The 25215-nt window shown below is 60.4% G+C and overlaps 3 protein-coding genes across 23 annotated transcripts in view; all 3 read left to right on the top strand.

Annotated features, from left to right (window-relative positions):
- OGDH (oxoglutarate dehydrogenase) overlaps window positions 1–11566 on the top strand; it is a 32988-nt gene extending 21422 nt beyond the window's left edge. For 9 of the 14 annotated variants that reach the window (XM_080634577.1, XM_080634582.1, XM_080634581.1 and 6 more), the window contains 19 exons: window positions 204–319; window positions 1521–1675; window positions 1998–2144; window positions 2569–2659; window positions 3489–3668; window positions 4720–4848; window positions 5395–5574; window positions 6119–6271; window positions 6912–7014; window positions 7230–7358; window positions 8257–8407; window positions 8497–8624; window positions 8702–8880; window positions 9055–9126; window positions 9570–9692; window positions 10204–10276; window positions 10845–11008; window positions 11085–11239; window positions 11334–11566. In XM_080634577.1, coding sequence (XP_080490703.1) covers window positions 204–319; window positions 1521–1675; window positions 1998–2144; window positions 2569–2659; window positions 3489–3668; window positions 4720–4848; window positions 5395–5574; window positions 6119–6271; window positions 6912–7014; window positions 7230–7358; window positions 8257–8407; window positions 8497–8624; window positions 8702–8880; window positions 9055–9126; window positions 9570–9692; window positions 10204–10276; window positions 10845–11008; window positions 11085–11239; window positions 11334–11454 — 2549 coding nt within the window. In that variant the 3' untranslated portion in view covers window positions 11455–11566. Of the gene's footprint in view, window positions 1–203; window positions 320–1458; window positions 1676–1997; window positions 2145–2568; window positions 2660–3488; window positions 3669–4719; window positions 4849–5394; window positions 5575–6118; window positions 6272–6911; window positions 7015–7229; window positions 7359–8256; window positions 8408–8496; window positions 8625–8701; window positions 8881–9054; window positions 9127–9569; window positions 9693–10203; window positions 10277–10844; window positions 11009–11084; window positions 11240–11333 lie in introns of those variants that run through there. The other 5 variants (XM_080634572.1, XM_080634584.1, XM_080634573.1 and 2 more) reach the window with 2 other exon arrangements.
- Window positions 11567–11614: 48 nt separating this feature from the next.
- On the top strand, window positions 11615–18419 carry ZMIZ2 (zinc finger MIZ-type containing 2). 8 transcript variants are annotated; one of them, XM_080634593.1, is made up of 19 exons: window positions 12265–12394; window positions 12999–13117; window positions 13194–13308; window positions 13418–13620; window positions 13707–13899; window positions 13982–14236; window positions 14322–14495; window positions 14586–14651; window positions 14728–14899; window positions 15370–15514; window positions 15854–16064; window positions 16145–16250; window positions 16409–16566; window positions 16652–16719; window positions 16809–16877; window positions 16991–17235; window positions 17314–17489; window positions 17592–17810; window positions 17928–18419. In XM_080634593.1, exons 2-19 carry the CDS (start codon window positions 13068–13070, stop codon window positions 18033–18035), a joined length of 2733 nt encoding a protein of 910 aa, XP_080490719.1. In that variant the 5' UTR covers window positions 12265–12394; window positions 12999–13067; the 3' UTR covers window positions 18036–18419. The 8 variants fall into 8 exon arrangements, with proteins under 8 accessions (XP_080490713.1, XP_080490719.1, XP_080490718.1 ...); XM_080634592.1 differs by having other exon boundaries at window positions 14833–14899; window positions 17592–18419; XM_080634589.1 differs by having other exon boundaries at window positions 17592–18419.
- A 566-nt stretch (window positions 18420–18985) lies between these two features.
- Window positions 18986–20994, top strand: PPIA (peptidylprolyl isomerase A). The gene is made up of 5 exons (XM_080634609.1): window positions 18986–19104; window positions 19982–20012; window positions 20119–20207; window positions 20400–20572; window positions 20688–20994. Exons 1-5 carry the CDS (start codon window positions 19036–19038, stop codon window positions 20821–20823), a joined length of 498 nt encoding a protein of 165 aa, XP_080490735.1. The 5' UTR covers window positions 18986–19035; the 3' UTR covers window positions 20824–20994.
- Window positions 20995–25215: the final 4221 nt, after the last annotated feature.

The following is a 25215-nucleotide window of genomic DNA, read 5'->3' as shown; positions in this document are numbered from 1 at the left end:
TGCTCAATGTCTTTTGGTTTAATTACGGCTTTTTATCCACATAAACCTCCTTCATGCTTATTTTTGGTTTTATGCCACTTTTTTTTTGTCCCTTCCCCACCTCTCCCAATTGCACCCGGTACCTGCATGATGGTGTCCCCCCAACCCCCTTCCTTCCTTCTCTCTCTTGCTTTTGCTTGTCCCACCCATGGAAAACCCTGCAGGCTTTTACGGGCTGGATGAATCTGACCTCGACAAGGTATTCCACCTGCCCACGACCACTTTCATCGGTGGAAATGAATCAGCTCTTCCACTCCGGGAAATCATCCGTCGGCTGGAGGTGAGGAGGCCGGGGGGCTCTCAAGGACCTGTTTGCACGAGGGGCAGAGCAGTTGCTTTTTGAAGATCCTGGGCCCTGCTGCTGCCCACAGCCTGCGCCAACCTGCACATGTTGAGCTTTTCAGGTTGGGAGCCGTTCCTCAGCACTTGCCCCACTCGCAGCGGCTGCCCCATGTTACCTGCTCATCTGTGATCACCTGCAGCTTCATGCTGCATTGGGGCAACATGTTTGGTCTACCCCAGGTGGAGCAAACCCCAGGGCACTCAATACTGCATATTGGGAAACCTCTCCAGCTATGTTTTCCAGTTGAACACAGCAAATGGTGCTGGGAGAGCACAGAAGCAGCTGGAAGCAGGGATACTCCCCCTCCATACGCTGCAGTAGTTCTGCTGCCCTGCATGGTGGCCCCTTGGAGGGGCTTGGGGCAGGAGCGGCTCCACCCTGGTGCTGGGGCTTCCAGCTCTTGCAGCCAGTTTCCCCTTTCTTGCCAAATTCCATAGCCTGCTCTGACAGGTCTGTGAGCACAGACTGCTCCCAGACAAGCTGCAGGCTTACTCACATGGTCTCTGCTGAGACAGGTTGACCTTGGGAGAAGAAAAGCTGCATCAACATGTTAGATAAGCTACAAGAACAGGCTGCTTATTTGTTGGGGGAGGTTTGGCTGGTTCTCTTTCTGCCGTATGAATTGAGGTTCTGGACCTGGTTATAGCTGATGCCACTGAGAAGGAAAAATCTCGCTTCTGATGTGGATGTAAAGGACTTGAGGGTCTGATCCTGGGCCCCCTGGGGAAAGGGAATTAAACATTTTGATGCTGGGTCATGTGCAAGGTCCGAGCTGCCCCACAGTATCCCAGGATGTCCCCTGCAGCATCCCCTTTCCTGGGAAAACAGCTCAAACCAGGCTTCCCAAACAGGGCTAGCACAGTGCTGGCTGCTGGGCACAGCCTGAGGGTCCCCCCAGGCTGCTGTCACAGGCAGCACTCACTGGTGTTGGGGCAGCTCCCTGTGGATGCCAGGCAGAGGGTTCGTGTCCCCACTGGTGCAGGAGGCTCTTTGTCTTGCTGAAAGGTTAAAGAGTGGAATGAAGGAGTCCGTGGCCCCACGGCCTGATACAATGCCCCACGTGCCTGTTTTTGCAGGGGGTGAGTTGGCACTAAAGCTCTGGCTGTTCTCTCACAGCCCTTCTCCTTCTGTGGCGCAGATGGCCTACTGCCAGCACATTGGTGTGGAGTTCATGTTTATCAACGACCTGGAGCAGTGCCAGTGGATCCGACGGAAGTTTGAGACTCCGGGCATCATGCAGTTCACCAACGAAGAGAAGCGCACACTGCTGGCCAGGCTGGTCCGCTCCACCAGGTACCCCGGGGGGGCTTCCCCTTCTCTTTAGCTTCCCTTGCTCCCAGCTGGAGCAATGTGATCACCGCCTGAGTCACATCTTGACGTCGCCTGTCGTGGTTGGCTTGCTCAGCAGGATGACGCCAGTGAGCTGCTGGGGCTGGCAGGCTGACCCTGAAAGAAAAGGTCTAAAAATAAGGCTTAAATGCAGCACAGTGTGGGGGGATGGGCAGGCCTGCTTAAGCATCACTTGGTGCTGTGGCTCCCTTGGTGCAGTCCCTATCCTTCCTCTGGTTTCTGCCCTGCAGCCCTGGCACTGAACCCTCTGTCCCTTTGCCTCCAGGTTTGAGGAGTTCCTCCATCGGAAATGGTCTTCAGAGAAACGTTTTGGCCTGGAGGGCTGTGAAGTGCTGATCCCAGCTTTAAAGACCATTATTGATAAGTCGAGTGAGAAGGGAGTGGATTATGTTATCATGGGGATGCCCCACAGGTAACCCTGCTTTCTTCACGGCTGTGCTTGAGGCACTGAAGAGGGGGCCACTGCCTGGGTTCAGTACTGGGAGGCACACTGGTTTCTGCCATTACTGAACTGGTCTTGCTGGTGGTGAACCTTAGCTGGAGAGCTCAGGCCATGCCTGCTCTCTGCTCATCATGGTGTTTTCAGCATCAGCTCGTTTATCACCTCCTCTGGAGAGGGGTGGTGGCTCGAGCATCAGTGCTGTGTTCATGCAGTGTTTGGTGGCTGGTCCAGCCCTGAGCTGAGGAGTCTGCAGTCTCCTCCTCGGGAGCCCCCTCCTTGAGTGACCCTAGAACTGTGACACAGCCTCTGTGTGATGTGGGGGGTTGCAGGTCACTGTCAGCACTTGGTACCAGGCTGGCACGGCTGGTTGCCAGCAGCGGTCTTGCTTTTGCAGGGGCCGCCTCAATGTTCTTGCCAACGTGATCAGGAAAGAGCTGGAGCAGATCTTCTGCCAGTTCGACTCCAAGCTGGAAGCTGCTGATGAGGTGAGCCTCCTCTGCCCACAGTGATTTGCTGCTGCCTGGCCCTGTGTGGTCCCCAAGGGCTATGACTGCAGCGTGAGCTGGATTGTCGGTGCCAGCGCTGGTCTGTCCTTGCTTGTCCTGGGGGTGACGTGTGCCCTGGCTGCTGCTGGTATCTCCAGCAGCTCTCCATAGGCATAAAGCAGTGCAACAAGATGAGGGGAGGGTGGCCAGGAGCAGAGGCTGGCTTGTACCCTTGGGCCCTAAAGCAGCTCCAAAAGCCCTGATGCTCAAATCACTTGTGCTGCAGGGTCTGTGACTGCAATGCATTCATATTCCAAAGCTTCCAGCATTGTAAGTTGGGATGACTTGGCTTTTGGAAAACTGGCCTGAGCTGACTTTATCCTGCTGTGCCCTTCAGGTGGGGTTTTGAGGCGAGAAAGCAGCAGCCTGGGGTGTCAAGGTGCCTTGACTGGGAACAGCAGCAATACTGCGAGTGGTACCAGTGATGGCTGTACTGCCGCAGTGCCGGCAGAGCTGGGGGGAGAGTTACCTGTTTTCCAGTGTCTTCCCCAGTGTGCCACACTTCTTGCCCTGTGCCTTTGACCTTACCTAGATAGGCTTGATGTGTGTCTGAAGTTTGTTGGTGGTCTGGCACCTGGAACGAGCTCCTTTTGCTTTGCTGGGTGCCAGGTCAGCTCCTGGAGTGAGTGCCTGCTGCTGTCTGCCAGGACCTCCAGGAAAGGTCCTTTTTTCCAGCCCCTGGGGTCAGCGCTGCTCTGCCTGAGGTCTCCCTCCATGCTCCAAAAGCCACTTATGTTCCTGGGGGTGACTCTCCTCTCCTGTCCATCAGGGCTCTGGTGATGTGAAGTACCACCTGGGAATGTACCACCGTCGGATTAACCGCGTCACCGACAGGAACATTACCCTTTCCTTGGTGGCAAATCCTTCTCACCTGGAAGCAGCTGATCCTGTTGTTCAAGGCAAAACTAAAGCAGAGCAGTTTTACTGTGGGGACACGGAAGGCAAGAAGGTGAGTGATGCTGAAGCACCCACAGTGAAGTGGCCTGGGCTGGATGGGGTTTGGTGGGAGGCAGGCTGGAGGGAAAGTGAAAAAACCCCAGCTGGGTTTGGTTTGCTGTGCCCCTTCCCCTGCCATCACCCTGACTTTGCTCCCCCATCCTTCCCCACTGTCTCTGGGGATAACTTTGGTAAGGGCTCACCCATCCTGAGCTTCCATCGCCTTCTCCTCCGACGCTGAACTCAGCTCTGCTGCGGGGAGCAGCAAACGCCCAAACCCCTGGTTGGAAAACGGAAATGCGGGGTGCGTCCAAAAGCCAACCTGAGCATCACAGCCCGGGGGACTCTGCAGTAGGAACCTCAAGCTGAAAGATCTCAATGTGACCAGGGATAACCATTCCTGAGGCTGGGGAAGCTGGAGCTGGCAGCAGGAGGCAGCTGTCTGCACCCAGGGAATGGGCTGCGGGAGGGGGGGGTTTATTTGTGGTCTGATTCATCACAGACCTGTTTCCAACAGCAAGAAGTGGAAAGGTGAGATCAAAAGAGCTTCCCTTCCTCTTACACCCCAAGGGCTGGATATAAATAGACAAGTTCTGTCCTTGTCTGGCAGACAGTGTCCTCAGCCAGCCCCTGGGTACCAGAGCAAAAGTAATGTCACCAGAGCTGGATTAAGCCACTGCCCAAATGACTTCTGCCCAAAGCTCTTCTGGGGTTAAAGGGTGGGGGAAAGAGGCAATTTGTTTTGTTTTCCCCCAGTTAAAGGCTTTGCTTTGAGGTGTGTGTTTGGGAATGGGACGCACCTCCCAGCCCCTGTGCATCGGGTGCTGTCCCCCGAGTGTGTTGCCCTTGTTCAGGGGGGGAGCTCGTGGCCACAGCCTGCTCCTGTGGCTGTGCCAGCCACAGCTGGCTCCACTCCCATCCCCTGAGAAAGTGCTGGATGCATTGATGAGCTGTTCTGTGTCCTTTCTGGGATGCTGAAGGCTCATGGGGATGAGACTTTTTCCATTTCCTGGTGGCTGCCCCGGCAGAGCCCCTGCTGACTGCTGTGGCTTCATATCTCCCAGGTGATGTCCATCCTCCTGCATGGGGACGCTGCATTTGCTGGGCAGGGCATTGTGTATGAGACGTTCCACCTGAGTGACCTTCCCTCCTACACCACGCATGGCACTGTCCACGTTGTGGTGAACAACCAGGTGAGGAGCAAAGCCCCTGTGTTCACGGGGTGCCTCGCAGGCCAGCCTCCGCAGGCTCAGCTCTGCGTGGTAGCTGGCAGCAGGCAGTAACCGTTTCCCAGCCAACATTCCTGGTGTGAGCCATAATCCTGGGATCAGCAAGGGGCATGTTAAACCCAGCTGCTCCGCAGTAGCAGCTTGTGCATCCAGCCTGGTGCAGAGGTGGTGTAATCTGATGCTCAGTGTGTGGGATCAGGCAGGGCTGCTCTGTTCTGCCCCATGTAAACCAAGAGACGTTTCTCTGGGACCAGCCCATTCCCGCGGGATGATGTCCCAGGCATAGGGACCGGGTCGGGCTGCAGTGCCTGGCATGCGGGTTGTGCTGCAATGGAGCAGTGCAGCTGAGGGGGAATCCCCAGTTCAGCTGCAACTGCTTCTGGCGCTTTCCTGAGCCGATCCAATGCAGCTGCCCCACGCCACGGCAGCTTCACCACTGGTGTCCCCTAAAGGAGCTGTGTTCCAAATCCTTACCATTGTGCCGGACCTGTTCCCTCTCACCTGCTGCAGATCGGCTTCACAACAGACCCCCGCATGGCTCGCTCCTCCCCGTACCCGACCGATGTGGCCCGCGTGGTGAACGCGCCCATTTTCCATGTCAACGCGGATGACCCAGAGGCTGTTGTCTATGTGTGCAATGTGGCCGCAGAGTGGCGGAGCACCTTCCATAAGGACGTGGTGGTGGATTTGGTAAGAAATGTGGCACAAGTCTTTAAGCTAAAGCTGTGGCTCTGTTGTGGGTGTTTGCTGATGCCCCTTGGGATGTTTTTCTAAAAGGTGACATTTCTCCTCATAAATCATTTGGGCTGGAAAGGACCCTGAGATCATCTGATTCCAACCCACTGCCACGGGCAGGGACACCTTTCACCAGATCATGTTGCCCAAGGCTCTGTCCAGCCTGACCTCGAACACTGCCAGGGATGGTGCATTCACAACTTCTTTGGACAACCAGTGCCAGTGCACCACCACCCTCACAGTGGTTCTGTGACAAGCCTCTTCAGGGCTTGTCTGACCCTTTTGACATGAGAGGAGGGAGGAGGTGATGTAAAGGGGGTAAACGTGGCTGTAATAGCACTTGGAGAGGTGCCATTCTGTGTGGAGCCTACCCTCACTTCTGCACTGGGTCCCTCCTGTTTAGGACCCTTCCTAGCACAGCGACCCAGGTACCTCTGACTGTTTGTGGAGCTGTGGGTTGCAAGCAGCTGTTTTCAAAGGCTCTTTCTGTTCCTGGCAGGTTTGTTACAGGCGCAATGGTCACAACGAGATGGACGAACCCATGTTCACGCAGCCCCTGATGTACAAGCAAATCCGGAAGCAGAAGCCAGTGCTGCAGAAATATGCAGAGCTGCTGATTTCCCAGGGGGTGGTAAATCAGCCAGAGTATGAGGTACTGTCCTGTGGGGCCTGGGAGGAAAACTGGGGGTGGAACACTGTGTGTTTGGTACAGGCCTGCGTGTCAGTGATGTGATGCGGCCATTTCTGCTTGTACTTGTCACCTAAAGGTGGCAGAGATGTGCTAGGGTTGGGCGGGTGCTGCAGAGCTGGCAGTGACAGGGTTAGGAGCCAAGGCTTGTCCTTGGACTGTGCCAGCTCTGAACAGCACAGGAACATCTAGATCAAGGATTGCCCTGTGATCAGTGCAGCACAGGCCGTGTGGTGCTGGGCCACTGCAGCACAGCAGGGACCCATGGGACATTTGGGCTCTGCAGCACTCGGGCTCGCTGTGGCCTGGCGCTTACTGGTGCAGGTCCCTCTGAGAGCAAGTGCAGCAGCAGCTCTGCCAGCTTCTCCTTCTCCTGGTGCCACTCTGCAGCATCCTGAGGGTTGAATAAGAGTTGTCAGTTAGCAGAGCTGCCCTTGGGGTGCAGGGGCCTCCAGCAGCAGCTTTGCTCTCAAAGGCTCCCCTGCTTTGGGGACCAGCTGTGCCTTCTGACACCCTTGAAGCTTGTGCCAGGGCCCCCAGGCTTGGCACCCTTGTCTGGGGAGACCTTGCTAATGCTTTTCCACCTCCTGGTTCTGCCTTTCAGGAGGAAATTGCCAAGTACGATAAGATCTGTGAGGAGGCCCATGCAAGATCCAAGGATGAAAAGATTTTGCACATCAAGCACTGGCTGGACTCACCCTGGCCTGGTAAGTGACTAGCAGCATCCTGGAGGCCCCTAGCAAAGACCTGGCTTCTCTAGAGCTGTGGCAGCTCTTTTCCAGTAAATCAGCCTGGTGGGGAGGTGGGGTGGTGCTCTCTGCTCCTGGTGCCCTCACCCTTGCTTCAGGGTGCCCGTGACCTGAGCTTTTCACATGGAGCTGGGCATGGCTCCCACAACACTTGGGCTGCTCCTCCTCTGCAGGTTTCTTCACTCTGGATGGCCAGCCGCGGAGCATGACCTGCCCTTCCACTGGTCTGAATGAAGAGGACTTGACACACATTGGTCAAGTGGCCAGCTCAGTGCCAGTGGAGGATTTCACTATCCATGGAGGTAGGAGCTTGCAGAAGCTATGCCACACTGAGTTTTTGTTCCAGAGATGTGGGATAGGGCTGGGACACGGCCTGGAAAGAAGGGACCTGTTACAATGCTTCAGTATGTGTGGCTGGCAGGTGCAGGGAAGGGATTCTCCCCCTCTACTCTGCTTTCCTGAGCCTCCACCTGGAGCACTGCATCCAGCTCTGGGATCCCAGCACAAGGACGTGGACCTGTTGGAAAGGCTCCAGAGGAGGCCTCCAAATGGATCCCAGGGCTGGAACACCTCTCCTGTGCTGAAAGGGTGAGAGAGGTCAGGGTGTTTGGCCTGGAAATGAGAAGGCTCCTGGAAGACCTTACTGTGGCCTTCTGGTATATAAAGCAGGCTAATGAGAAAGGCACAGAGAGACTTTTTACCAGGGTCTGTAGTGACAGAAGAAGGGACAACGGTTTTAAAGTGAAAGAGGGTAGGCTTAGATTGGACATAAGGAAGAAGCTATTTTATACTGAGGGTGCTGAGGCGCTGGCCCAGGGTGCCCAGAGAAGCTGTGGCTGCCCCATCCCTGGCAGTGTTCAAGGCCAGGTTGGACACAGGGGCTTGGAGCAAGCTGCTCCAGTGGAAGGTGTGACCTGTGAAGGTCCTTTCCAACCAAAACCCTTCTGTGAGTCTGAGGATTAGTTCACAAGGGACCTGTGGCTATGGGAAGTGAAGTGAGGAGTAACTCTTCTTCAGAGCTGATCCTTTTCCTGCAGTTCCAATTTCTCATCGCTGGTTCATCCCTTTGGCAGGGGTGGGTTTGTTCCACTGCCTCTGGGTGTTTGCAGTCTGTCAGTCTGTGGGCAGGTTATGGGACAAACACGGTGTTGCTGGAGCTCCCTCCAGTCCTGTCTACAAACCAAGCTTCTATCCTGGCAGGTTTGAGCCGTATTCTGAAAACCCGTGGGGAGATGGTGAAGAACCGGACGGTGGACTGGGCCCTGGCAGAGTACATGGCCTTCGGCTCCCTGCTCAAAGATGGCATCCACATCCGCCTGAGCGGACAGGATGTGGAGAGGGGGACATTCAGGTAAAGCCGTGCTGTTGGTAAAGGCAATTCCAGCCTTACTGGAAGGGATCCAAAGGGTGACAATGGAGTAATGCTTTCTCCTCTTCCAGCCATCGCCACCATGTCTTGCATGATCAGAATGTGGACAAGAGGACTTGTATCCCCATGAACCACCTCTGGCCCAACCAGGCTCCTTACACCGTCTGCAACAGCTCCCTGTCGGAGTACGGTGTCCTTGGTGAGTGAGGTCTGTGCTGGCAGACAGGGGTGAGATGCTCCAGGAGGATAACCCCTTGCTTTTCTCCCATCCCTCAGGGTTCGAGCTGGGCTTCGCCATGGCCAGCCCCAACGCCCTGGTGCTTTGGGAAGCCCAGTTCGGGGACTTCCACAACACCGCGCAGTGCATAATTGACCAGTTCATCTGTCCTGGGCAAGCCAAGTGGGTCAGGCAGAACGGCATCGTCCTGCTGCTTCCCCACGGCATGGAGGGCATGGTAAGGACCCTCCATCTCGCGGGCACCCCAGGGGTGCCACTGCCTGGCTGCACCAGGTGCAGAGCCAAGGGCAGCAGCGGCAGGTAGCACCGCTTGCAGCGTGGCAGTGCCCAGCACCGGGGTCTAGCACCAGCCTTGCCTCCTGCTCACCTTGTCCCCTGCTGGTCCCTGCAGGGTCCTGAGCACTCCTCCGCCCGGCCAGAGCGATTCTTGCAGATGTGCAACGATGATCCCGATGTCTTCCCCGTGAGTGGCAGCCGTGCTGAGCTCAGCCTCCTGCGTCCTGGATCCGACCGCTGCCTTCAGCTGGGGAGGGGGGCAACGACACTCGGGGGGGCTCAGCACGGTGCTGCGGTCGGGTCGGGTGTAGCAGGAGGTGTCGGGTGCCCTGGGCTTGCGCTGCAGCTGGGAGGGTGTGGGGAAAGGGGCTGAACCTGGTGCCCAGGCTGCACCTCCACCACCCCTGGGGCTGCTGCACAGTTCAAGGCAGAGGTGGCCAGAGGGGGGCCTAGGAGGGGTTGCCCCAAGATGAGAAGCACAGAACTGCAGCCCCTCCAAAGTCTCTCCAGAGGGGGTGAGGAGGGAGGGAGGGAGGGCTGGGTGCCGCTCTTCTCCCCACTGCTGGAGCTGCGAGGCCAAGATGCACCTTGTGTTTCCTGAAATCCCCTGAACTGTGCTCGCCGAGGCAGAAACTGGATGACTTTGACGTGCGCCAGCTCTATGAGTGCAACTGGATCGTTGTGAACTGCTCTACTCCTGCCAACTTCTTCCACGTCCTCCGGCGCCAGATCCTCCTGCCCTTCCGCAAACCGGTCAGTGCTGGCAGCCCCGTGTCCCTGCCCAGTCTGGGGGCAGCGCTTAGGATGGGCTTGTTCTTCTACCTCCTGGTGCAGCAAACATGGGCAATTTGCCCCTGTCCGGACCAAGGACCTCCTGGTGCTCAGGGCTGGCTTGGTACATGGCATGCAGCCAGCCAGCTCGTGCAGCCTGGGTGGCTGCCACCCCTTCCTGTGCTTCATGGCAGGGGCAGAGACATTGGGGCAGTGAACATCAATAATAACCCAGTCCAGCCACTTGCCTTTGGCTCTGGCCATGGGGCAGGCACGTCCCTAGCAGCACTTGAGCCTCTTCCCCAGGGGAAACCCAGACTGGGAAAGCCGGTGCTGTCAGAAACTGGTGCACAGCCTGGGAGAGCACAGCAGCCGAGCGAGGAGCAAATCTGTTGTAGCTGCTCCCTGAGCTCAGGCAGGGGCAGGCAGGATGGGCAGGTTGGTATTTCTGGTGAGGCTGATGACCTCACTCTGCTTCTTCTCTCCTCTCCAGCTGATAATCTTCACTCCAAAGTCTCTGCTGCGTCACCCCGAAGCTCGCTCCAGCTTTGACGACATGCTGCCAGGTACAAGCACAGTGGAGGTGTCCATTCCCCCGCCCCGTGCCAGGGGATGAAGGGTGAAGGGCAGGACCCAGCAGCCCTGGGTAAAGTCCGCCTGACAGCAGCCTCCCTGTGCCAAAGAGCAGCAAGCAAGGCTCACACCACCGGCATCAGGGCACCGCAGAGAGCCCCTGCAGGAGCTCTGCACCGGTGTGGCACCAAGCTGCCTTCCTCCTGTGCTCACCCAGACGTGGTCAGAGTGTGCTGGTTGCTGACATCTAGTGAGCAAATTGGAGCCACCCCTTATTGCTGCCAAGTCTGGCACCCTGGGGTGACACAGCTCAGCTTCCCAGTGTTTGCCATCACTTCCATCAACAACCGCTTCCTACTGGAGCGGTGCAGCTGGGGTTTGGCAGCCCTGAGTCGTGATGGTTTGTACTACTGGGAGCTGGACCCGGTACTGGCTGGTATGGCCCTGCCTCTCTGGTTCGCCTGCTGAGGCTGGGGTCCCAAAGGGCCTGGCACAAGATTTGGATGCTGGCACCGTGCCCTGTGCTGCTGTGGCTGATGGTGCCATCCTGTCCCTTGGCAGGCACCCACTTCCTCCGCGTCATCCCTGACAGCGGCCCAGCAGCACAGAACCCCGAGCAGGTGAAGCGGGTGCTCTTCTGCACTGGCAAGGTCTACTATGACCTGACCCGTGAGCGCAAGGCCCGGCAGATGGAGGCCGATGTGGCCATCACCAGGGTGGAGCAGGTGAGCACGTTCCCACAGGCTGGGAGTGCTGTGGCCACTGTGACACCACTGTGACGTTGCTCCGTGTCCTCCACAGCTCTCTCCGTTCCCCTTCGATCTTCTCCAGCGGGAAGCCGAGAAGTACCCGGCTGCTGAGCTGGTGTGGTGCCAGGAGGAGCACAAGAACCAGGGCTACTATGACTATGTCAAACCCCGGCTCCGCACCACCATTAACCGTGCCAAGCCTGTCTGGTAGGGACTCGGGGGGAGTAGGGGTGTGGCTGTGATGCTGGGGGGGAGCCTGAGGGGTCCAGACCCCCCCTCATCCCCACTGTCTCCCCCGCAGGTATGCAGGGCGAGAGCCAGCAGCTGCCCCTGCCACCGGCAACAAGAAAACCCACCTGACGGAGCTGCAGCGGCTCCTGGACACGGCCTTCAACCTCGACGCCTTCAAGGACCTGTCCTAGGCGCCAGCCCGGCTGCCGCAGCATGCTCCCGTCTGTCTGACTGTCTGCCCATCTGTCCTTCGCTCGCCTCCCCCCAGCTCCTTAACTACAGACCTTGTAAAACCCCAACGCTAGCGCCTGGAGTCCTTGTCTGGCTGGTGCTGGGGCCGCCGTTATTGCAGCCGTGGCGGGTGGGACCCTCGGTTCCCTTCTCCGCGGAGGGACTGCTCCAGAGCACATAGGGGCTGTCCAGCGCGGTGGGTCCAGCCTCCTCCCGTTATCCTCGGTCCGGTGCAGCACTTGGCCCCATCACCGCTGCTGGGCGTTAGATGGGTGTTGCGTGTGTCCGTCCCGCGAGCACTGTGTCTTGCGGCCGCTCGGCCTTCGGTGGGGTCCCGGGTGGGGGTGAGGGGGTGACCCCGGCCCGGGACTCGCGTTCGGCCTCCCTCGTAACCGCGGGGGTCTGCTTCAGCCGAGGGCGGAGCGCACCGCACACTTGACACGGCGCGGCCGGGTGCACACGCGTGGGCAAGCCCCGCTCCCGGGTGTCCCGCGGGCGCGCTCTGGTGTCGCAGCCGCGTCTGTCACTGTTCCGCGAGCGCTCCGCCCCGCGCGCTGCCGCATCCGCTCACGCACGACCCCTCCCCCCCCCAAGTGTCAAGCGCGCGGGGCCCCCCGCTCGGCGCTCGGCTGCCCGCGCCTGGCGGGGCGGGGCGGCGCGGGGCGGGCCGTGCATACTGATGCGCTCGCGGCCCCATTGTGCGCGGCGGCGGCGGCGCGCGCCCGGCCCGGCCCGGCCCGGTTCGGTTCGGTTCGGTCTGGCCCGGCCCCGCCCCGTCCCCCCCGCGCCGCCGCCGCCGCCATGGAGCCGGGATCGCGCGCGGGCTGAAAGTCCCGCGCAGCTTCCGCGCAGCCGCGCGCGCCCGGCGCCGCCAAAGGCCATTTTGGGCCGCTCGCGACGGTGAGTGCGGGCAGCGCCGGGCGGGGACGGGCAGCGCCGGGCGGGTCTCTGCACGCAGCTCCGCGCCGCGGCCGAAAATGGCCCCGCGCCCCCCTCTCCCGCTCCGCCGTGCCCGGGGGCACCGGTTGCCGTGGCAACGGCGGGGGAGGTCGCGGTACCACCGGACCCGCGGCGGGGGGGAGGGAGAGGCTGTCACGGCCTCTGCGCGGGTGGCACCTCCCAGGGGGCCGCGAAGGAACCGAAAGCGCCGGCGTGACCCGGGCTGGAAATACCCCGGGCGGCTCCGGGCCGGGGGCGGGGGCGATGCAGGGGAGGCCGCTTCCCCCCTCATCCACCGGGGCTCGCCCCAGGAGTCCCCGCCGATTCCCCCGCCTGCAGCGTGCGGGGAAGCCCGCGGGGGGGGCTGTATCCGCGGGGTTTTTTGGGGGGAAATCAGCACGGGGGGGACGGGGACGGGGGTATTGCGGGGCGGGGCCCGTGCCGGCGGCTCCCGCTGCCAGCCCCGGGCAGGACGCCAGGTCCCGGTGGTGCCGGGGAGGGGGGGAGCGTTACGCAGCCTCCGGGCTTCCCGCCCCTCACCCGCTGTTCCCTCTGTCACCCGCAGCCCCTGTGACACCGTCCCGCAGCGCCCGCCGCACCCTCGGAAGACCCAGCCTGCACCCGCCCTCCGCCAATGAACCCCATGAACCCCATGAAACCCTCCCTGCCGCCTGCGCCCCACGGGTGAGCTCGGCCCCGGTGCTGTGGCCCCTCCATCCCTCCCTCCATCCGCTTTTAATTAATTTGTTTTTCCTTATAGTGATGGTTCATTTGCATATGAGGCTGTTCCTTGGCAACCGAGCACCAATCAGCCGGCGGGATCCCTCTCCGTGGTAACCACCGTCTGGGGTGTCAGCAACACCTCCCAGAGCCAGGTACCCACCGCATCCACACTGCTCACATGAGGACACCCTAGAGATGGGCATGGCTGCTATGGCCTCACTTGCTGCCCCGGCCTCACCCACTGCACCGTCCTCCCCCCAGGTTTTTGGCAGCCCCATGGGTCCTGGGGGAAGCAGCTCCAGCACCCCGCTGCTGCCTGGTATGGCCGGCACTGGCTCAGGTATGAGCTCACCGCCGTTCCTGCCACAGCAGCCCTTTGCTGAGGGGGCACCTGGGAAGGGCTACGTGCAGCCGGGCGTCTACAGCCGCAGCACCTACCCTGGCACACCAGGCTTCGCTGCTGGGTAAGACCATCTCTGCACTCCCCTGTCCTGGCACATGGCCACTGTGGGGCCACTGCATGCCCCTTTTCCGCTTCTCTCTCCTCCAGCTACACTGGCAGCCCTGGCGGCCCCAGTGGGATGGGGCTCCCCTCGCACGCCAGCCGGCCCCCTGCCGATTTCACCCAGGCAGCTGCTGCTGCTGCCGTGGCTGCCGCCGCTGCCACAGCCACAGCCACAGCTACAGCGACAGTGGCAGCACTGCAGGAGAAGCAGAGCCAGGAGCTGAGCCAGTACGGTGCGGTAAGAGCCCACCCGCAACAGAGCTGGGAAGCTGGCAGTGCCCCCCCCACCTTGTTGTGACCCCGTTTCTTCCCCACTGCAGATGGGTGCTGGGCAGCCCTTCAGCAGCCAGTTCCTGCCTCATGCTGGACCCCGTGGCCCTGCCGGTATGAGCCCGGCTGGCATGGCAGGTGTCATGGCTTCCTCCGGCATCTCCCCTGTGAGCATGAGCCCTGCACGGGCACCTGGTGCCGGTGCCCTGTATGGAGGGCAGCGGGTCCCCCAGCACAGTTACCCCGGTCCCACCCCGAGCCAGCAGCTCCCCCGCCAGGGCCTCAAGCGGGCGTACTCCAACGAGGTGAGCATCCGGACTGGTGGGGCTATGGTGCGCTGGGACCTTTCCCCACAGCTCCCCACTAAGCACTGACCCCCCGGCCCCACAGGGGTACCCAGCCCAGCAGTACCTCCAGGGTGGGCAGTACGCTGCAGCTGGGGCCCAGTATGCTCCCAGTGCCCCCCAGCCCTCTGCTCCGTCACCCTCCTACCCTGGCCACAGGCTGCAGCAGGGCATGAGCCAGTACCTCTCCACCTCGGGCAGCGCTGGACCCTATTACAAGGTACCCCAGGGAGCACAGTGGATGCAGGGTGGGAGGCCGGGTGTCTGCCGTCCCCTGGTGCCAGCCCCCAGGACCTTGCTCTTCCCGCAGCCGGCTGACCAGTTCAACGGGCAGAATGCTGGCTTTGGCACCTACAGCCAGGCAGCCGTCAACGGGGTGAGTCCTGGCATCGGGTGGGGTGGGGGACTGTGCCGGCCCGGCCGGGTGCTGAGGGTGCGCGGTGCCTCTGCAGCCGGGCCGGTCTATGCCGGGGTACCCCAGCTCACCGCTGGCCGGGAACCCCACACCACCCATGACACCGGGCAGCGGCATCCCCCCCTATGTGTCCCCCGGTCAGGATGTCAAGTCACCCTTTCTGCCAGACGTGAAGCCCAGCGTCACCTCCCTGCACCCGTCCCCTTCGGGTAGGTGCCGCTGGCGGGGGCGGAGGAGCGCTGCCGTGGGGTGGGGTAGCCACATTGCAGAGATCCCCTTTCCCCATGCCCCAGGGCCCTTGTGTAGCCCGCGCTGCTGAAGCAGGCGGCATTGCCCCCTTAAGAGCAGGGTGCTGCAGGGAGGCATCTAAGGCAAAGGGAGGGGCTTCAGCGCAGGAGGCGTGTCCTCTAAGGCGCTGCCCAATGAGGGCAGAGTGAGGCAGGGGGCTTCCTGCGAAGGGGGCGGGGCTATAGGTAGCGGGAGTGGCTTGTGAGCTTGGGGGGTCAATGGACTCTGGTGGGCGGGGCCTGGGTGGGGCGGGCTTCCTGCATGGCTGTGGTGGGCGGGGCTTCTGCCATGGGATGGGAGGGGCTTCCTGCATGGGGAGGCGTGGTCTCTGTGGGCGGGGCTTGTTGGAGGCGTGGTCGGGCGCGGGGTCTCGTGATGGTGTCCCGGGCAGGGCCGGCCCCCGGCGAGGAGCTGCGGCTGACGTTCCCGGTGCGGGATGGCGTGGTGCTGGAGCCTTTCCGCCTGCAGCACAACCTGGCCGTTAGCAACCATGTCTTCCAGCTGCGCGACTCCGTCTACAAGACCCTCATGATGAGGTGCGGGTGGTGCGGCAGGCAAAGCACGGCATGACACGTGGCACGCAGCAGCACGGCAGTGTATGGTGCTGCTTGGCACAGGGCTGCACAGAGCAGTGCCTCACGGCATGGCATGGTGCTGTGCGCCGCGGTGTGGTGGGGCAGTGTGTGGATGGTACATGGCGTGGCTGGGCACAGTGTTGTATTGCAGCACAGCATGCAGCGGGGTTGGGCATGATGGTATATGGTGTGGTTCAGTACTGCATGGTGCTCTATGGTGTGGTGGTACCTGGTGTAGTGGCTCGCGTGTGAGCACATCCCTGCCCACACCCCTGCCCACTGTCCTGCCTGTCCTGCCAGGCCTGACCTGGAGCTGCAGTTCAAGTGCTACCACCATGAGGACCGGCAGATGAACACCAACTGGCCAGCCTCTGTGCAGGTGAGCGTCAACGCCACGCCGCTCACCATTGAGCGTGGCGACAACAAGACCTCCCACAAGCCGCTCTACCTGAAGCATGTCTGCCAGCCCGGCAGGAACACCATCCAGATCACTGTCACCGCCTGCTGCTGCGTGAGTCGTTGGGGGGTGTTGTCCCTGTGGCGGGGTGGGGGCTGCTGGCACCGTGGCTCAGCTCCTCTGTTTCTTTGCAGTCCCACCTCTTTGTCCTGCAGCTGGTGCACCGGCCCTCGGTGCGCTCAGTGCTGCAGGGTCTCATCAAGAAGCGCCTGCTCCCTGCTGAGCACTGCATCACCAAAAGTGAGTGCTGCGGCTGGCACCCGGCATCCTGGGTGGGCTGGGGGTGACACCCTGGTTGGGGACTGCAGCTTGATGGGGGTGATGGGCACCACACTACAGTGCTGCCCTAATCCCGGTATCTGAGTTCTGACCCTCAGTGCCCCTAACTTCCCCCACAGTCAAGCGCAACTTCAGCAGTGGGACAATCCCAGGGACTCCGGGGCCCAATGGTGAGGATGGTGTGGAGCAGACGGCCATCAAGGTCTCCCTCAAGTGTCCCATCACCTTCCGGAGGATTCAGCTCCCAGCCAGGGGCCACGACTGCCGGCACATACAGGTAGGGGTATTGGTGGCAGAGGGCTGGGGGGTGTCCCCCAGCCTGTGTTCCCCCTCTGCCGACTCAGCCATTGCTCTCCCCCCAGTGCTTTGACCTGGAGTCCTATCTGCAGCTCAACTGTGAGAGGGGGACATGGCGGTGTCCTGTCTGCAAGTGAGTGGGGGCCCTTGTGGGGCTGTGCCTTTGCTTCCCTGCCTGCTGGGGTGGTTCCCTCCCCTCACCCTGCCTCTCCCTGCCTGCAGTAAAACGGCTTTGCTGGAGGGGCTGGAGGTAGACCAGTATATGCTGGGCATCCTGATCTATATCCAGAAGTAAGTATCACCATTCCGTCTGTCTGGATGGGGGGCCATGGTGCCAGACGTGGGGGCCATGCAGTCACCCCCTACCCCAGTCTGAGCCTTCCCCACCATCCTGTTGTCACCAGCTCGGAGCATGAGGAGATCACCATCGACCCGACCTGCAGCTGGAAACCCGTCCCAGTTAAACCTGACATCCATGTCAAGGAGGAGCCAGAGGGGCCAGTGCTGAAGCGGTGCCGGACGCTCAGTCCCACGCACATGGTGCTGCCCAGCATCATGGAGATGATTGCGGCCCTGGGACCCAGCTCTGCGCCCTTCCCAGCACTGCCACCAACGCCGGCAGGTGCTGCTGCCGATTATGGTGCCCCAGGTATGGCGGGGCCAATGGAGAAAAGGGACAAACCCTATCTACATTGTTTGACCCCCAATCAACTGCTTTCCTCTGCAGGTTCCAGTTTTCCGGGACCTGGGGGCTTCCCAGAGCCATTCCCTCCTCCCGGCCCCCCTGGCACACCAACGCTGAGTGACTTCACACCGGGACCCCCCCCCATCTCCTACCAGTCCAACATCCCTGGTGGCCTCCTGGCCCCTGAGAAGCCCCCTGGACCTCCTCTCCCCACACAGGTCAGCTGGGCTGCAGGTGGGGGCTCCCCTGAGACCCCCATAGAGGGACGGGGGGATGTTCCTGTGGAAGGAGGGTTTCACAGCTGCGCTCTCCGCCCCCAGCTGCCCCCACCAGGACGGATGGAGCCGTCCCACCCGCCGGTGCAACCAGGACTGCACAACCCTGCTCCAGGCAGCCAGCCAGCACAGCCACTGCACCACCGGAACGCACCAGCACGGCCCCCGCTGGGCCCCCCCCGCCCGGCACATGCCACGGACCTCTCCTTCCCCCCTGCGCCCGGCATGGCCGGGACGGGCGATGGGTCTGAGCCTGCCCTCGACGTGAGTACCCCAGGCGGGGTCGCTGGGGGTCCCGCTGCCGGACTGGGACCCCGGCCGCCATGGGGCGGGTGGGGAGGAGCTGCGGGGGAGCCGGTCATCACACGCTTGCGCCCCCAGCTCCTGCCCGAGCTGACGAACCCTGATGAGCTGCTTTCCTACCTGGGCCCCCCCGACCTCCCCAGCAGCAGCAACGATGACCTCCTCTCCCTCTTCGAGAACAACTGAGCCATCCTCACCCCCCCAGTATTGGACTGGGGGGCAGCACTGGTGTGCCCCTGGCTGCCGCAGAGCCAGGACGCCCCCTAACAAGGGGGCTTCCCTGGGAGGGATGTGATGGGATGGACGGAGGGATGGGCTCAGCCCTGCCAGAAGCACAAGGCTGTACATAGTGTAGAAACACTACTGCCCCCCCCCCCCTATTTAAAGGCAAGCGCGTCGTGCGGGCCCTGTATCAATGTGCAAACGCCGCTTCCCCTTGTAACGCGCCCCGGCGGGGGGGGTGCAGTGTGTGGGGCTCGGACCCCGCAGCTGCCCCACGGCTCCCCCCGCCGCCGCGCTCCTTGTACCGTCTCCGTATCGCTGCCAATTAAAGGATTTCGTTTTGGCGGGGCTCACGCGTGTCGCTGGGCTGGGAGCGGCCCCGCGCGGCCTCCTCCGGCCTGTCACCGCGCCGTGGGGCTGCCCCACATCTATCCCGGGCCGGGGATCCCGAGGGGAGGATGGGCTGCGTCCCATGCCCACCACAGTGATCATTGCGGGAGGGCTCAGGGATTCGTCCGAGCCGAAGCGGGGCCCGGCGGGACCCACGTCCCGGGACAGGCCGCCTGGAATGGAGCTCGCAGCTGCCGGTCCCGCACCGCGGCCCTGCGCCTGCCTCACGGCGTCCGCCTCACGGATCCCACCCAGCGCCCGTCAGCCCGACCGCGGCGCCACAGCCCCCCAGCCCCGCGCCTGCACTGCGCATGTGCGCCCCGCCCTGCCCCGCCGCGGACCCGCGCGTCCCTCGCCCCTCTCCCCCCCTCCTCATTTCAAACGTGCCGTCGCTGATTGGTCACCAGCCCCGCCGCTCCGCCACAACTCCAGCGGCTATTGGCCGGCGCCGTAGTGGGGGCGGGCTCTCCCCATGCCCTACATAAGGGGCGGCGGGGAGCTGCGCTCCTTCTGCTGCGCTGCGCCGCGCCCGCCGTCTGGAGTCGTCGTCGCCGTTGCCCCTCTCAGCCCCGCCATGGCCAACCCCGTCGTGTTCTTCGACATCGCCGCCAACGGCGAGCCCCTGGGCCGCGTCACCTTCGAGGTGGGGGGGGCAGCAGCGCTGTTTCCCGCGCGGAGCCGGGCGGGGGGGGCGGGGGCACCGCGCCGCCTCCATGTGGCTGCGGCCCCGTCGGGAACAAAGGCCTCGCTTGGGGAGCGGTGGCGGCGGCGGGTGCCAGCCCCGGGACCCCGTTACCGCCATCCCCGCGGTGCTGCAGCGGCGCTGCGCTCCGCCCCGGGAGAGGCTGGGGTGGGGGGGAAGAGGGAGGGTTAGGCGGCGGCGTTTCCCCCGTTGCGGGATCGGGGCCGCGCTGCCCTCGCCGCCATTTTGTGCCAGTTCCCCCCGCGTCGGGGCTGCGCTCGGCGGCTGCCCTGGGGCGCAGCGCAACTGAGCCGCTCCCGCCGATGCTCCGGGGCGGCGGTCGCGGCGCTGTCGCTGCCAAAGGGAAGCATTTGTCGCCCCGCGGAGCCGCAGCCCGGGTGAGGCATCTCTGGCACGGGCGCACTGCGCTCCGGAGCCGCTGCGGCTGCCGCGGTGCGCGCTCCTGCACGGCTGTGCCTCGGGAGCCTCCCGGGGGGATCGGGAGCGTGCGCTCTGCAGAGCCTGGAGCCGGAGAGGCTTTTAATTCATCCCCAGCGGGCAGAGTGGACGGTGCCCTCCGTGCTCGTGAGAGACGTGTGGCATAGTTCAACTCGTTCGGATGCCAAGTCTGTTAGTTCAGAGTTTCCAGATGCTTCCAGGTGAAAGCCACGAGGTGGGGAGTGCTCTGCAGCTGCAGGCACGGTTGGGATCCGTCTCCTGGACACAGTCCCTGGGCTCAGAGAGGCAGGGGATCCCCATGGGTTTGGGGTGCCCCCTGGGGAGTAGGTTGCTGGTCTTCACCCCAGCCTGACTTTGACAGTCTCTCCTCTCTTTGCAGCTGTTTGCAGACAAGGTCCCTAAGACAGCAGGTAGGTGAAGTGGTATTGGCAGTGCTGCAGCTGCACCAAACCCTAATGTTATCCCTAATTACGGACAAAATTAGCAGCTCATGGTGGTTTTCATTTTCCTTTGCAGAGAACTTCCGTGCCCTGAGCACTGGCGAGAAGGGATTTGGCTATAAGGGGTCCTGCTTCCACAGAATCATTCCTGGGTTCATGTGCCAGGTGCGTGGTGCTCCCACAGCAGCAGGGAGGTGGGTGGGTGAGGAGATTTGGCGCGTGCATGGGTTTTGGAGCTGGGTGTTGGCAGGTTTGGGGTGGGAGGGCAGCTCTGCCTCCTGCCTGCAGCCTCTGTGAGGCCTCAGCCTGGTTTGAGAGTTTTCTGCCCCTGTGACCTGAAATGTTGCCTCTTTGCAGGGTGGTGATTTCACGCGCCACAATGGCACTGGTGGCAAATCCATCTATGGGGAGAAGTTCTCTGATGAGAACTTCATCCTGAAGCACACAGGCCCTGGTATCCTTTCCATGGCCAATGCTGGCCCCAACACGAATGGGTCCCAGTTCTTCATCTGCACTGCCAAGACTGAATGGTGAGTCAGGGGTCCCCAGCACCCAGCTGGGCAGGGAGATGGCACATGAGGCCTGGTGCTGAGGTCCCTGTGTGCAGACTGCAGGTGCCAGCTGTGACCTGTTCTTCTTCTGCAGGTTGGATGGCAAGCATGTTGTCTTTGGCTGTGTCAAGGAGGGAATGAATGTGGTGGAGGCCATGGAGCGCTGTGGCTCCAAAGATGGCAAAACAAGCAAGAAGATCACCATTACTGACTGCGGGCAGCTCTCATAAACCTTCCTCTTAACAATTGACCATTCCTTTGGCAGCCTGGATGCTGTTCCCTGCTGCAGCTCACCCTGTCCCACCCCACTCCTGACTTACTGCGTTTCTACTGGGTCTCAGCCTCATGTGTGCACGGTCCAGCTGAGTTGCAGTTACCTTTCTGAGTCTAAATAAAACGAGTTAAACCACAGTGGTGCCCTTCTCTCCTCCTTGCTTGGGTGGGGAGTGTGGGGCTGGTGGGGGGGGAATGCTGGGGGAGGCATGAAGACACTTGCAGTGTGGTCCTCAGTAGGGTCTGGGGTGAACAGATGCAGGCAGCTGGTCCTTGCACAGATGTGTTTCCTGGGGGCTTTGGTGCAAATAGGGAGGGGACCCCCGCCACCCTTCTCCATGGTTTGCCAGGGCTGTGCTGCAGCAACACCTCTCTGACGTGGTGGGATGATGCCCCCTACCCTGAGTGCCCTGTGGGTCAGTGTCAATAGGAGGCATAGGGGATGGCTGTGCTGCGATTGTAGAGGATGCAAGTGCTCCCAGTTTAAGGAGTGCAGTTGGCGGGGAGCTCTGGGGGATCCTAGTGGATCTAGTTTGAGGGTGCCCAGCTGTGTTCAGGTTTCTGGTTTGGGGTGCTTCACAGTTCAAGGGTGCCCAGCTCTATGACCATCCTAGTGCTTCCAGTTAGAGAGTGATAGGGAGGGAGTAGACTAGCACTCCATGGGCTGCACCACAGTGCAGTGCCTGCAGCAGCACTGCCTGCCTGAACCTGCCTGTGCCGGGAGCTGCACCCTGCTGCCTGCATCCAGACCTGCATTACCCTGTTACATTGCATGATGGGGTCTGTTTGGAGCTGGGCTTCGGTTTGAATGAGGATGAGGTGTCTGAGTGAGCACTGGGCCTGGTGAGCATCAGCTGCAGCTTTCTGTCGTGGCACTTTCTGTGGAGCAGCCTGAGGTGGGTGTGCAGTGTGTACCTGAGCTCTTCAGAGAGCCCTCAAACAGTTTTGTTTGGACCTTTAAAGGTCACTTGGTCCAAACCCCTGCCACGGGCAGGGACACCTTCCACTGGAGCAGCTTGCTCCAAGCCCCTGTGTCCAACCTGGCCTTGAACACTGCCAGGGATGGGGCAGCCACAGCTTCTCTGGGCACCCTGAGCCAGCGCCTCAGCACCCTTACAGTAAAGAATTTCTTACTTATATCTGACCTGAACTCCCCCTGTTTCAGTCTGAACCCATCACCCCTTGTCCTATCACTACAGTCCCTGATGAAGAGTCCCTCTCCAGCATCCTTGTAGCCCCCTTCAGACACTGGAAGCTGCTCTGAGGTCTCCACACAGCTTCTCTTCTCCAGCCTGAACAGCCCCAATGTTCTCAGCCTGGCTCCAAACGGGAGCTGCTGCAGGCCCTGAGCATCCTCATGGCCTCCTCTGTACTTGCTCCAGCAGCTCCATGTCTTTACGCTGGGGACCCCAGCACTGCACACAGGGCTGCAGGGGGGGTCTCCCCAGAGCACAGCAGAGGGGCAGGATCCCCTCCCTGAGCTGCTGCTCACACTCTGGGGGTGCAGCCCAGCACAGGGGGGTTCTGGTCTCAAGCGCACACTGAAGCCGGGTCAACCAACAGCCCCAAGTCCTTCTCCTCAGGCTGCTCTCAATCACTTCTCCACCCAGCCTGTGTCTGTGCCTGGGATTGCCCCGACCCACGGGCAGGACCCTACCTTGGCCTTGTTGAACCTCTTAAGTTCAATCTGGAGAGGTTCCACCTCTCCAGCCTGTCCAGGTCCCTCTGGATCCCATCCCTTCCCTCCAGTGTGTCATGGCACCACACAGCTCAGTGTCAGCACAAACTTGCTGAAGGTGCTCAATCCTGCGGTTCACGTCACTGACAAAGACGTTGAACAGGATCGGTCCCAACACCAACCCCTGAGGGACCCCACTTGTCACCGGTCTCCAGGTGGACACTGAGCTGCTGACTGTAACTCTCTGCATGCGGCCATCCAGTCAATTGGAGCATCACATTCCCCACCAGTACTCCTAAGTCCTGGCACCACTGGGGGGGTGCCCTGACCCAAATGCAGCACCTTGCACTTGGTCTTGTTGAACCTCATGAGGTTCCCAAGCGAGCTTGTCCAGGTTCTGGGTCCTTCTGGATGGCATCCTGTCCCTCAGGAATGTCAGCCACACCACTCAGCTTGGTGCCCTCTCCAAGTGTCCTGAGAGTGCAAGTGATCTCACTGTGTCATTGATGAAGATATTAAGCAGTGCAGGTCCCAATACAGAACCCCTGAGGGATACCACTCAACACTGATTTCCATCCAGACATGGAGCCTTTGACTACTACCCTCTGGAGTCCATGGCCATCCAGCAAATTCCTTATCCACCAAATAGTCCATCCATCAAATCTGTATCTCTCCAGTTTAGAGAGGAGGCTGGTTTGTGTCAAAGACCTTACAGAAGTCCAGATAGATGATATCCATAGCTCTTCCCTTGTCCTCTGATGTAGTCACTCTGTCATAGAAGGCTACTAATTTGGTCAGGCAAGAACTGCCCTTGGTGATGCTGGCTTCTTGGATCACCTCCCTGTCCTCCATGTGCCTTAGCATAACTTCTAGGAGGATCTGTTCCATGACCTTCCCAGGCACAGAGGCTGACAGGTCTGCTGCTGCCAGGGGCCTGATTTCAACCCCTTTTAAGGGGTGCAAGGTTTCCTTTTTCCAGCCACAATGGACTTCACCTGATGCCAGGACTTTTCAAACAGTACACACAGGCGCTTTACAACTACATCAGCCAATTCCCTGAGGACCCTGGCATGTGTCTTGTATGGTCCCATAGACTTAGGCATGTTCAGGTTCCTAACATGTTCTTGAACCCGATGTTCTGTTATGGGGGGAGGGACTTTGCTACCCCAGCATCGTGATAGGTGTGGGAAAAGGTGTGTAAAGACTGAGGTAAAAAAGCTGTTGAGTAGCTCAACCTTCTCCTTGTTTGCTGTGACCAGTCAACAGGCTCTAGCAAAGTTTAGGGTGCTTCCACAGGGAAGGTGATGCCCAGCACCAGCTTTCTGTCCTGCCAACCTTTGCTGTGGGAGCTGAGCTCTGGGAGGCACAACAGAGTTTGAAAGACTATTGAATGTCTGAAAGCACGAAGCCTCAGTATTTGGACTGTTACAGTGCTTGCCAGGGGAAGCTGAGGTCCAGCAACAGCTTTCTACCCTGGCACCTTTTTTCCAGGAGCCCAAGGGGCCGGGTTTCCTTTTCGGATGCGCTCTGTGAAGGCTGCAGCGGTGGAGCACAAGCAGAAGCTGGTCCTGGACCCTGCGGGAAGTTGTCCTGGGCCGAACGGAGGAAGCGAGGAGAAGCGGTTCCGCGCCGCCGTGAGGCAGCGCAGGGGAAAGCCTGTGGGCGTTGCGCTGGGTCAGTGCGGCGGAAAGCCTTGAAGCACAGGGGCAAGGGAGATGAGGGCACGTTCTCGACCTCCTCGATGTTTTCTCCTTCTCCCTCCATATCTCAGTGGCATCACAGGAGACCCCTCCTTTCTACATCTCCCGCATTACGGCGCTCAAGCTCCAGGCTGGGGATCACACGGGGAAAAAGCCAGGAAGAAGAGGAGACAAAGAGGGTGTCATGTGAAAGGAGGAGACATTTTTTGGCCTCTAGTGTTTGATCTGTCCATCAGCACCCCAGGAAAGCCAAGACCCTTGTGCCCGACCAGTCTGTCAGCATCTCGTTATAGGGACCCTTCACTGAACAGTCCTGGTGGGTCAGAGGAAGATTCGACTGACTTGTCCATGGAAATGTGCCAACAGCATCAGGGGACCCCTCAGCAGCTCTGCCTACTTTATTCAGATGTGTTACCTGCTGCTGGCAGCTGCTGGTGCCCACGAAGGACCAACGCTGACAGTTTACGGAATAACACTGTTAAAATCAAATCCTGACAAATGAAGGTTTGTGATTGCTGCTGACAAAAACAAGCAAAAACAAGCTTGAAGCTATAAACAACCCAACTATAATCACTAGTAACAGCTGCCATGAGTTAGTTATGGGGCTCACATAAGGTCAAGTTCTTACCCAAGAGGCATCCCTATGGGGGAGAAGACAGGGTCAGCCCGTTGACTGATCCCAGAATTTAGGATGGAGTCTTCCCTATCTCCCCACCTCTCTCATTCACTTTTATGCTGTTTTTCCCTCTCAGGCGGAGCTTCAGTGACTCCAGTCACACATTCTTTTATTATTGATTGGTGTAAAATTCTCTCCTCATTCAAAGATGTAGCTGCTAACAAATATAAAGTGCTTCAGCAATCATCTCAGGTCTTCATGTTGTAACAGTCTTCTTATCAAGGTGTAACTCGTTCCAGTGGGGGTAGGCAGCAGGCCTTGGATCAGTGCGTAGTCAGACTGTAGCAACTGATAA

Source organism: Psittacula echo, assembly GCF_963264785.1.
Source record: "Psittacula echo genome assembly, chromosome: 25".
In the NCBI taxonomy this organism is placed as follows: Eukaryota; Metazoa; Chordata; class Aves; order Psittaciformes; family Psittacidae; genus Psittacula; species Psittacula echo.
The sequence above is the reverse complement of the archived record's forward strand: the minus strand, read 5'-3'. Positions and strand labels throughout refer to the sequence as shown.

What these genes read in the sequence shown, in the direction of transcription:
- ZMIZ2 (XM_080634587.1), top strand. Translation starts at nt 13,068, where the DNA reads ATGAACCCCATGAACCCCATGAAACCCTCCCTGCCGCCTGCGCCCCAC. An exon ending in GCCAGGCAGCCGTCAACGGG is followed by an intron (nt 14,652 to 14,727) that starts GTGAGTCCTGGC and finishes GTGCCTCTGCAG; the next exon opens with CCGGGCCGGTCTATGCCGGG. An exon ending in CTGTCACCGCCTGCTGCTGC is followed by an intron (nt 16,065 to 16,144) that starts GTGAGTCGTTGG and finishes GTTTCTTTGCAG; the next exon opens with TCCCACCTCTTTGTCCTGCA.
- PPIA (XM_080634609.1), top strand. Translation starts at nt 19,036, where the DNA reads ATGGCCAACCCCGTCGTGTTCTTCGACATCGCCGCCAACGGCGAGCCC. An exon ending in TGGGCCGCGTCACCTTCGAG is followed by an intron (nt 19,105 to 19,981) that starts GTGGGGGGGGCA and finishes CTCTCTTTGCAG; the next exon opens with CTGTTTGCAGACAAGGTCCC. An exon ending in CAAGGTCCCTAAGACAGCAG is followed by an intron (nt 20,013 to 20,118) that starts GTAGGTGAAGTG and finishes TTTCCTTTGCAG; the next exon opens with AGAACTTCCGTGCCCTGAGC.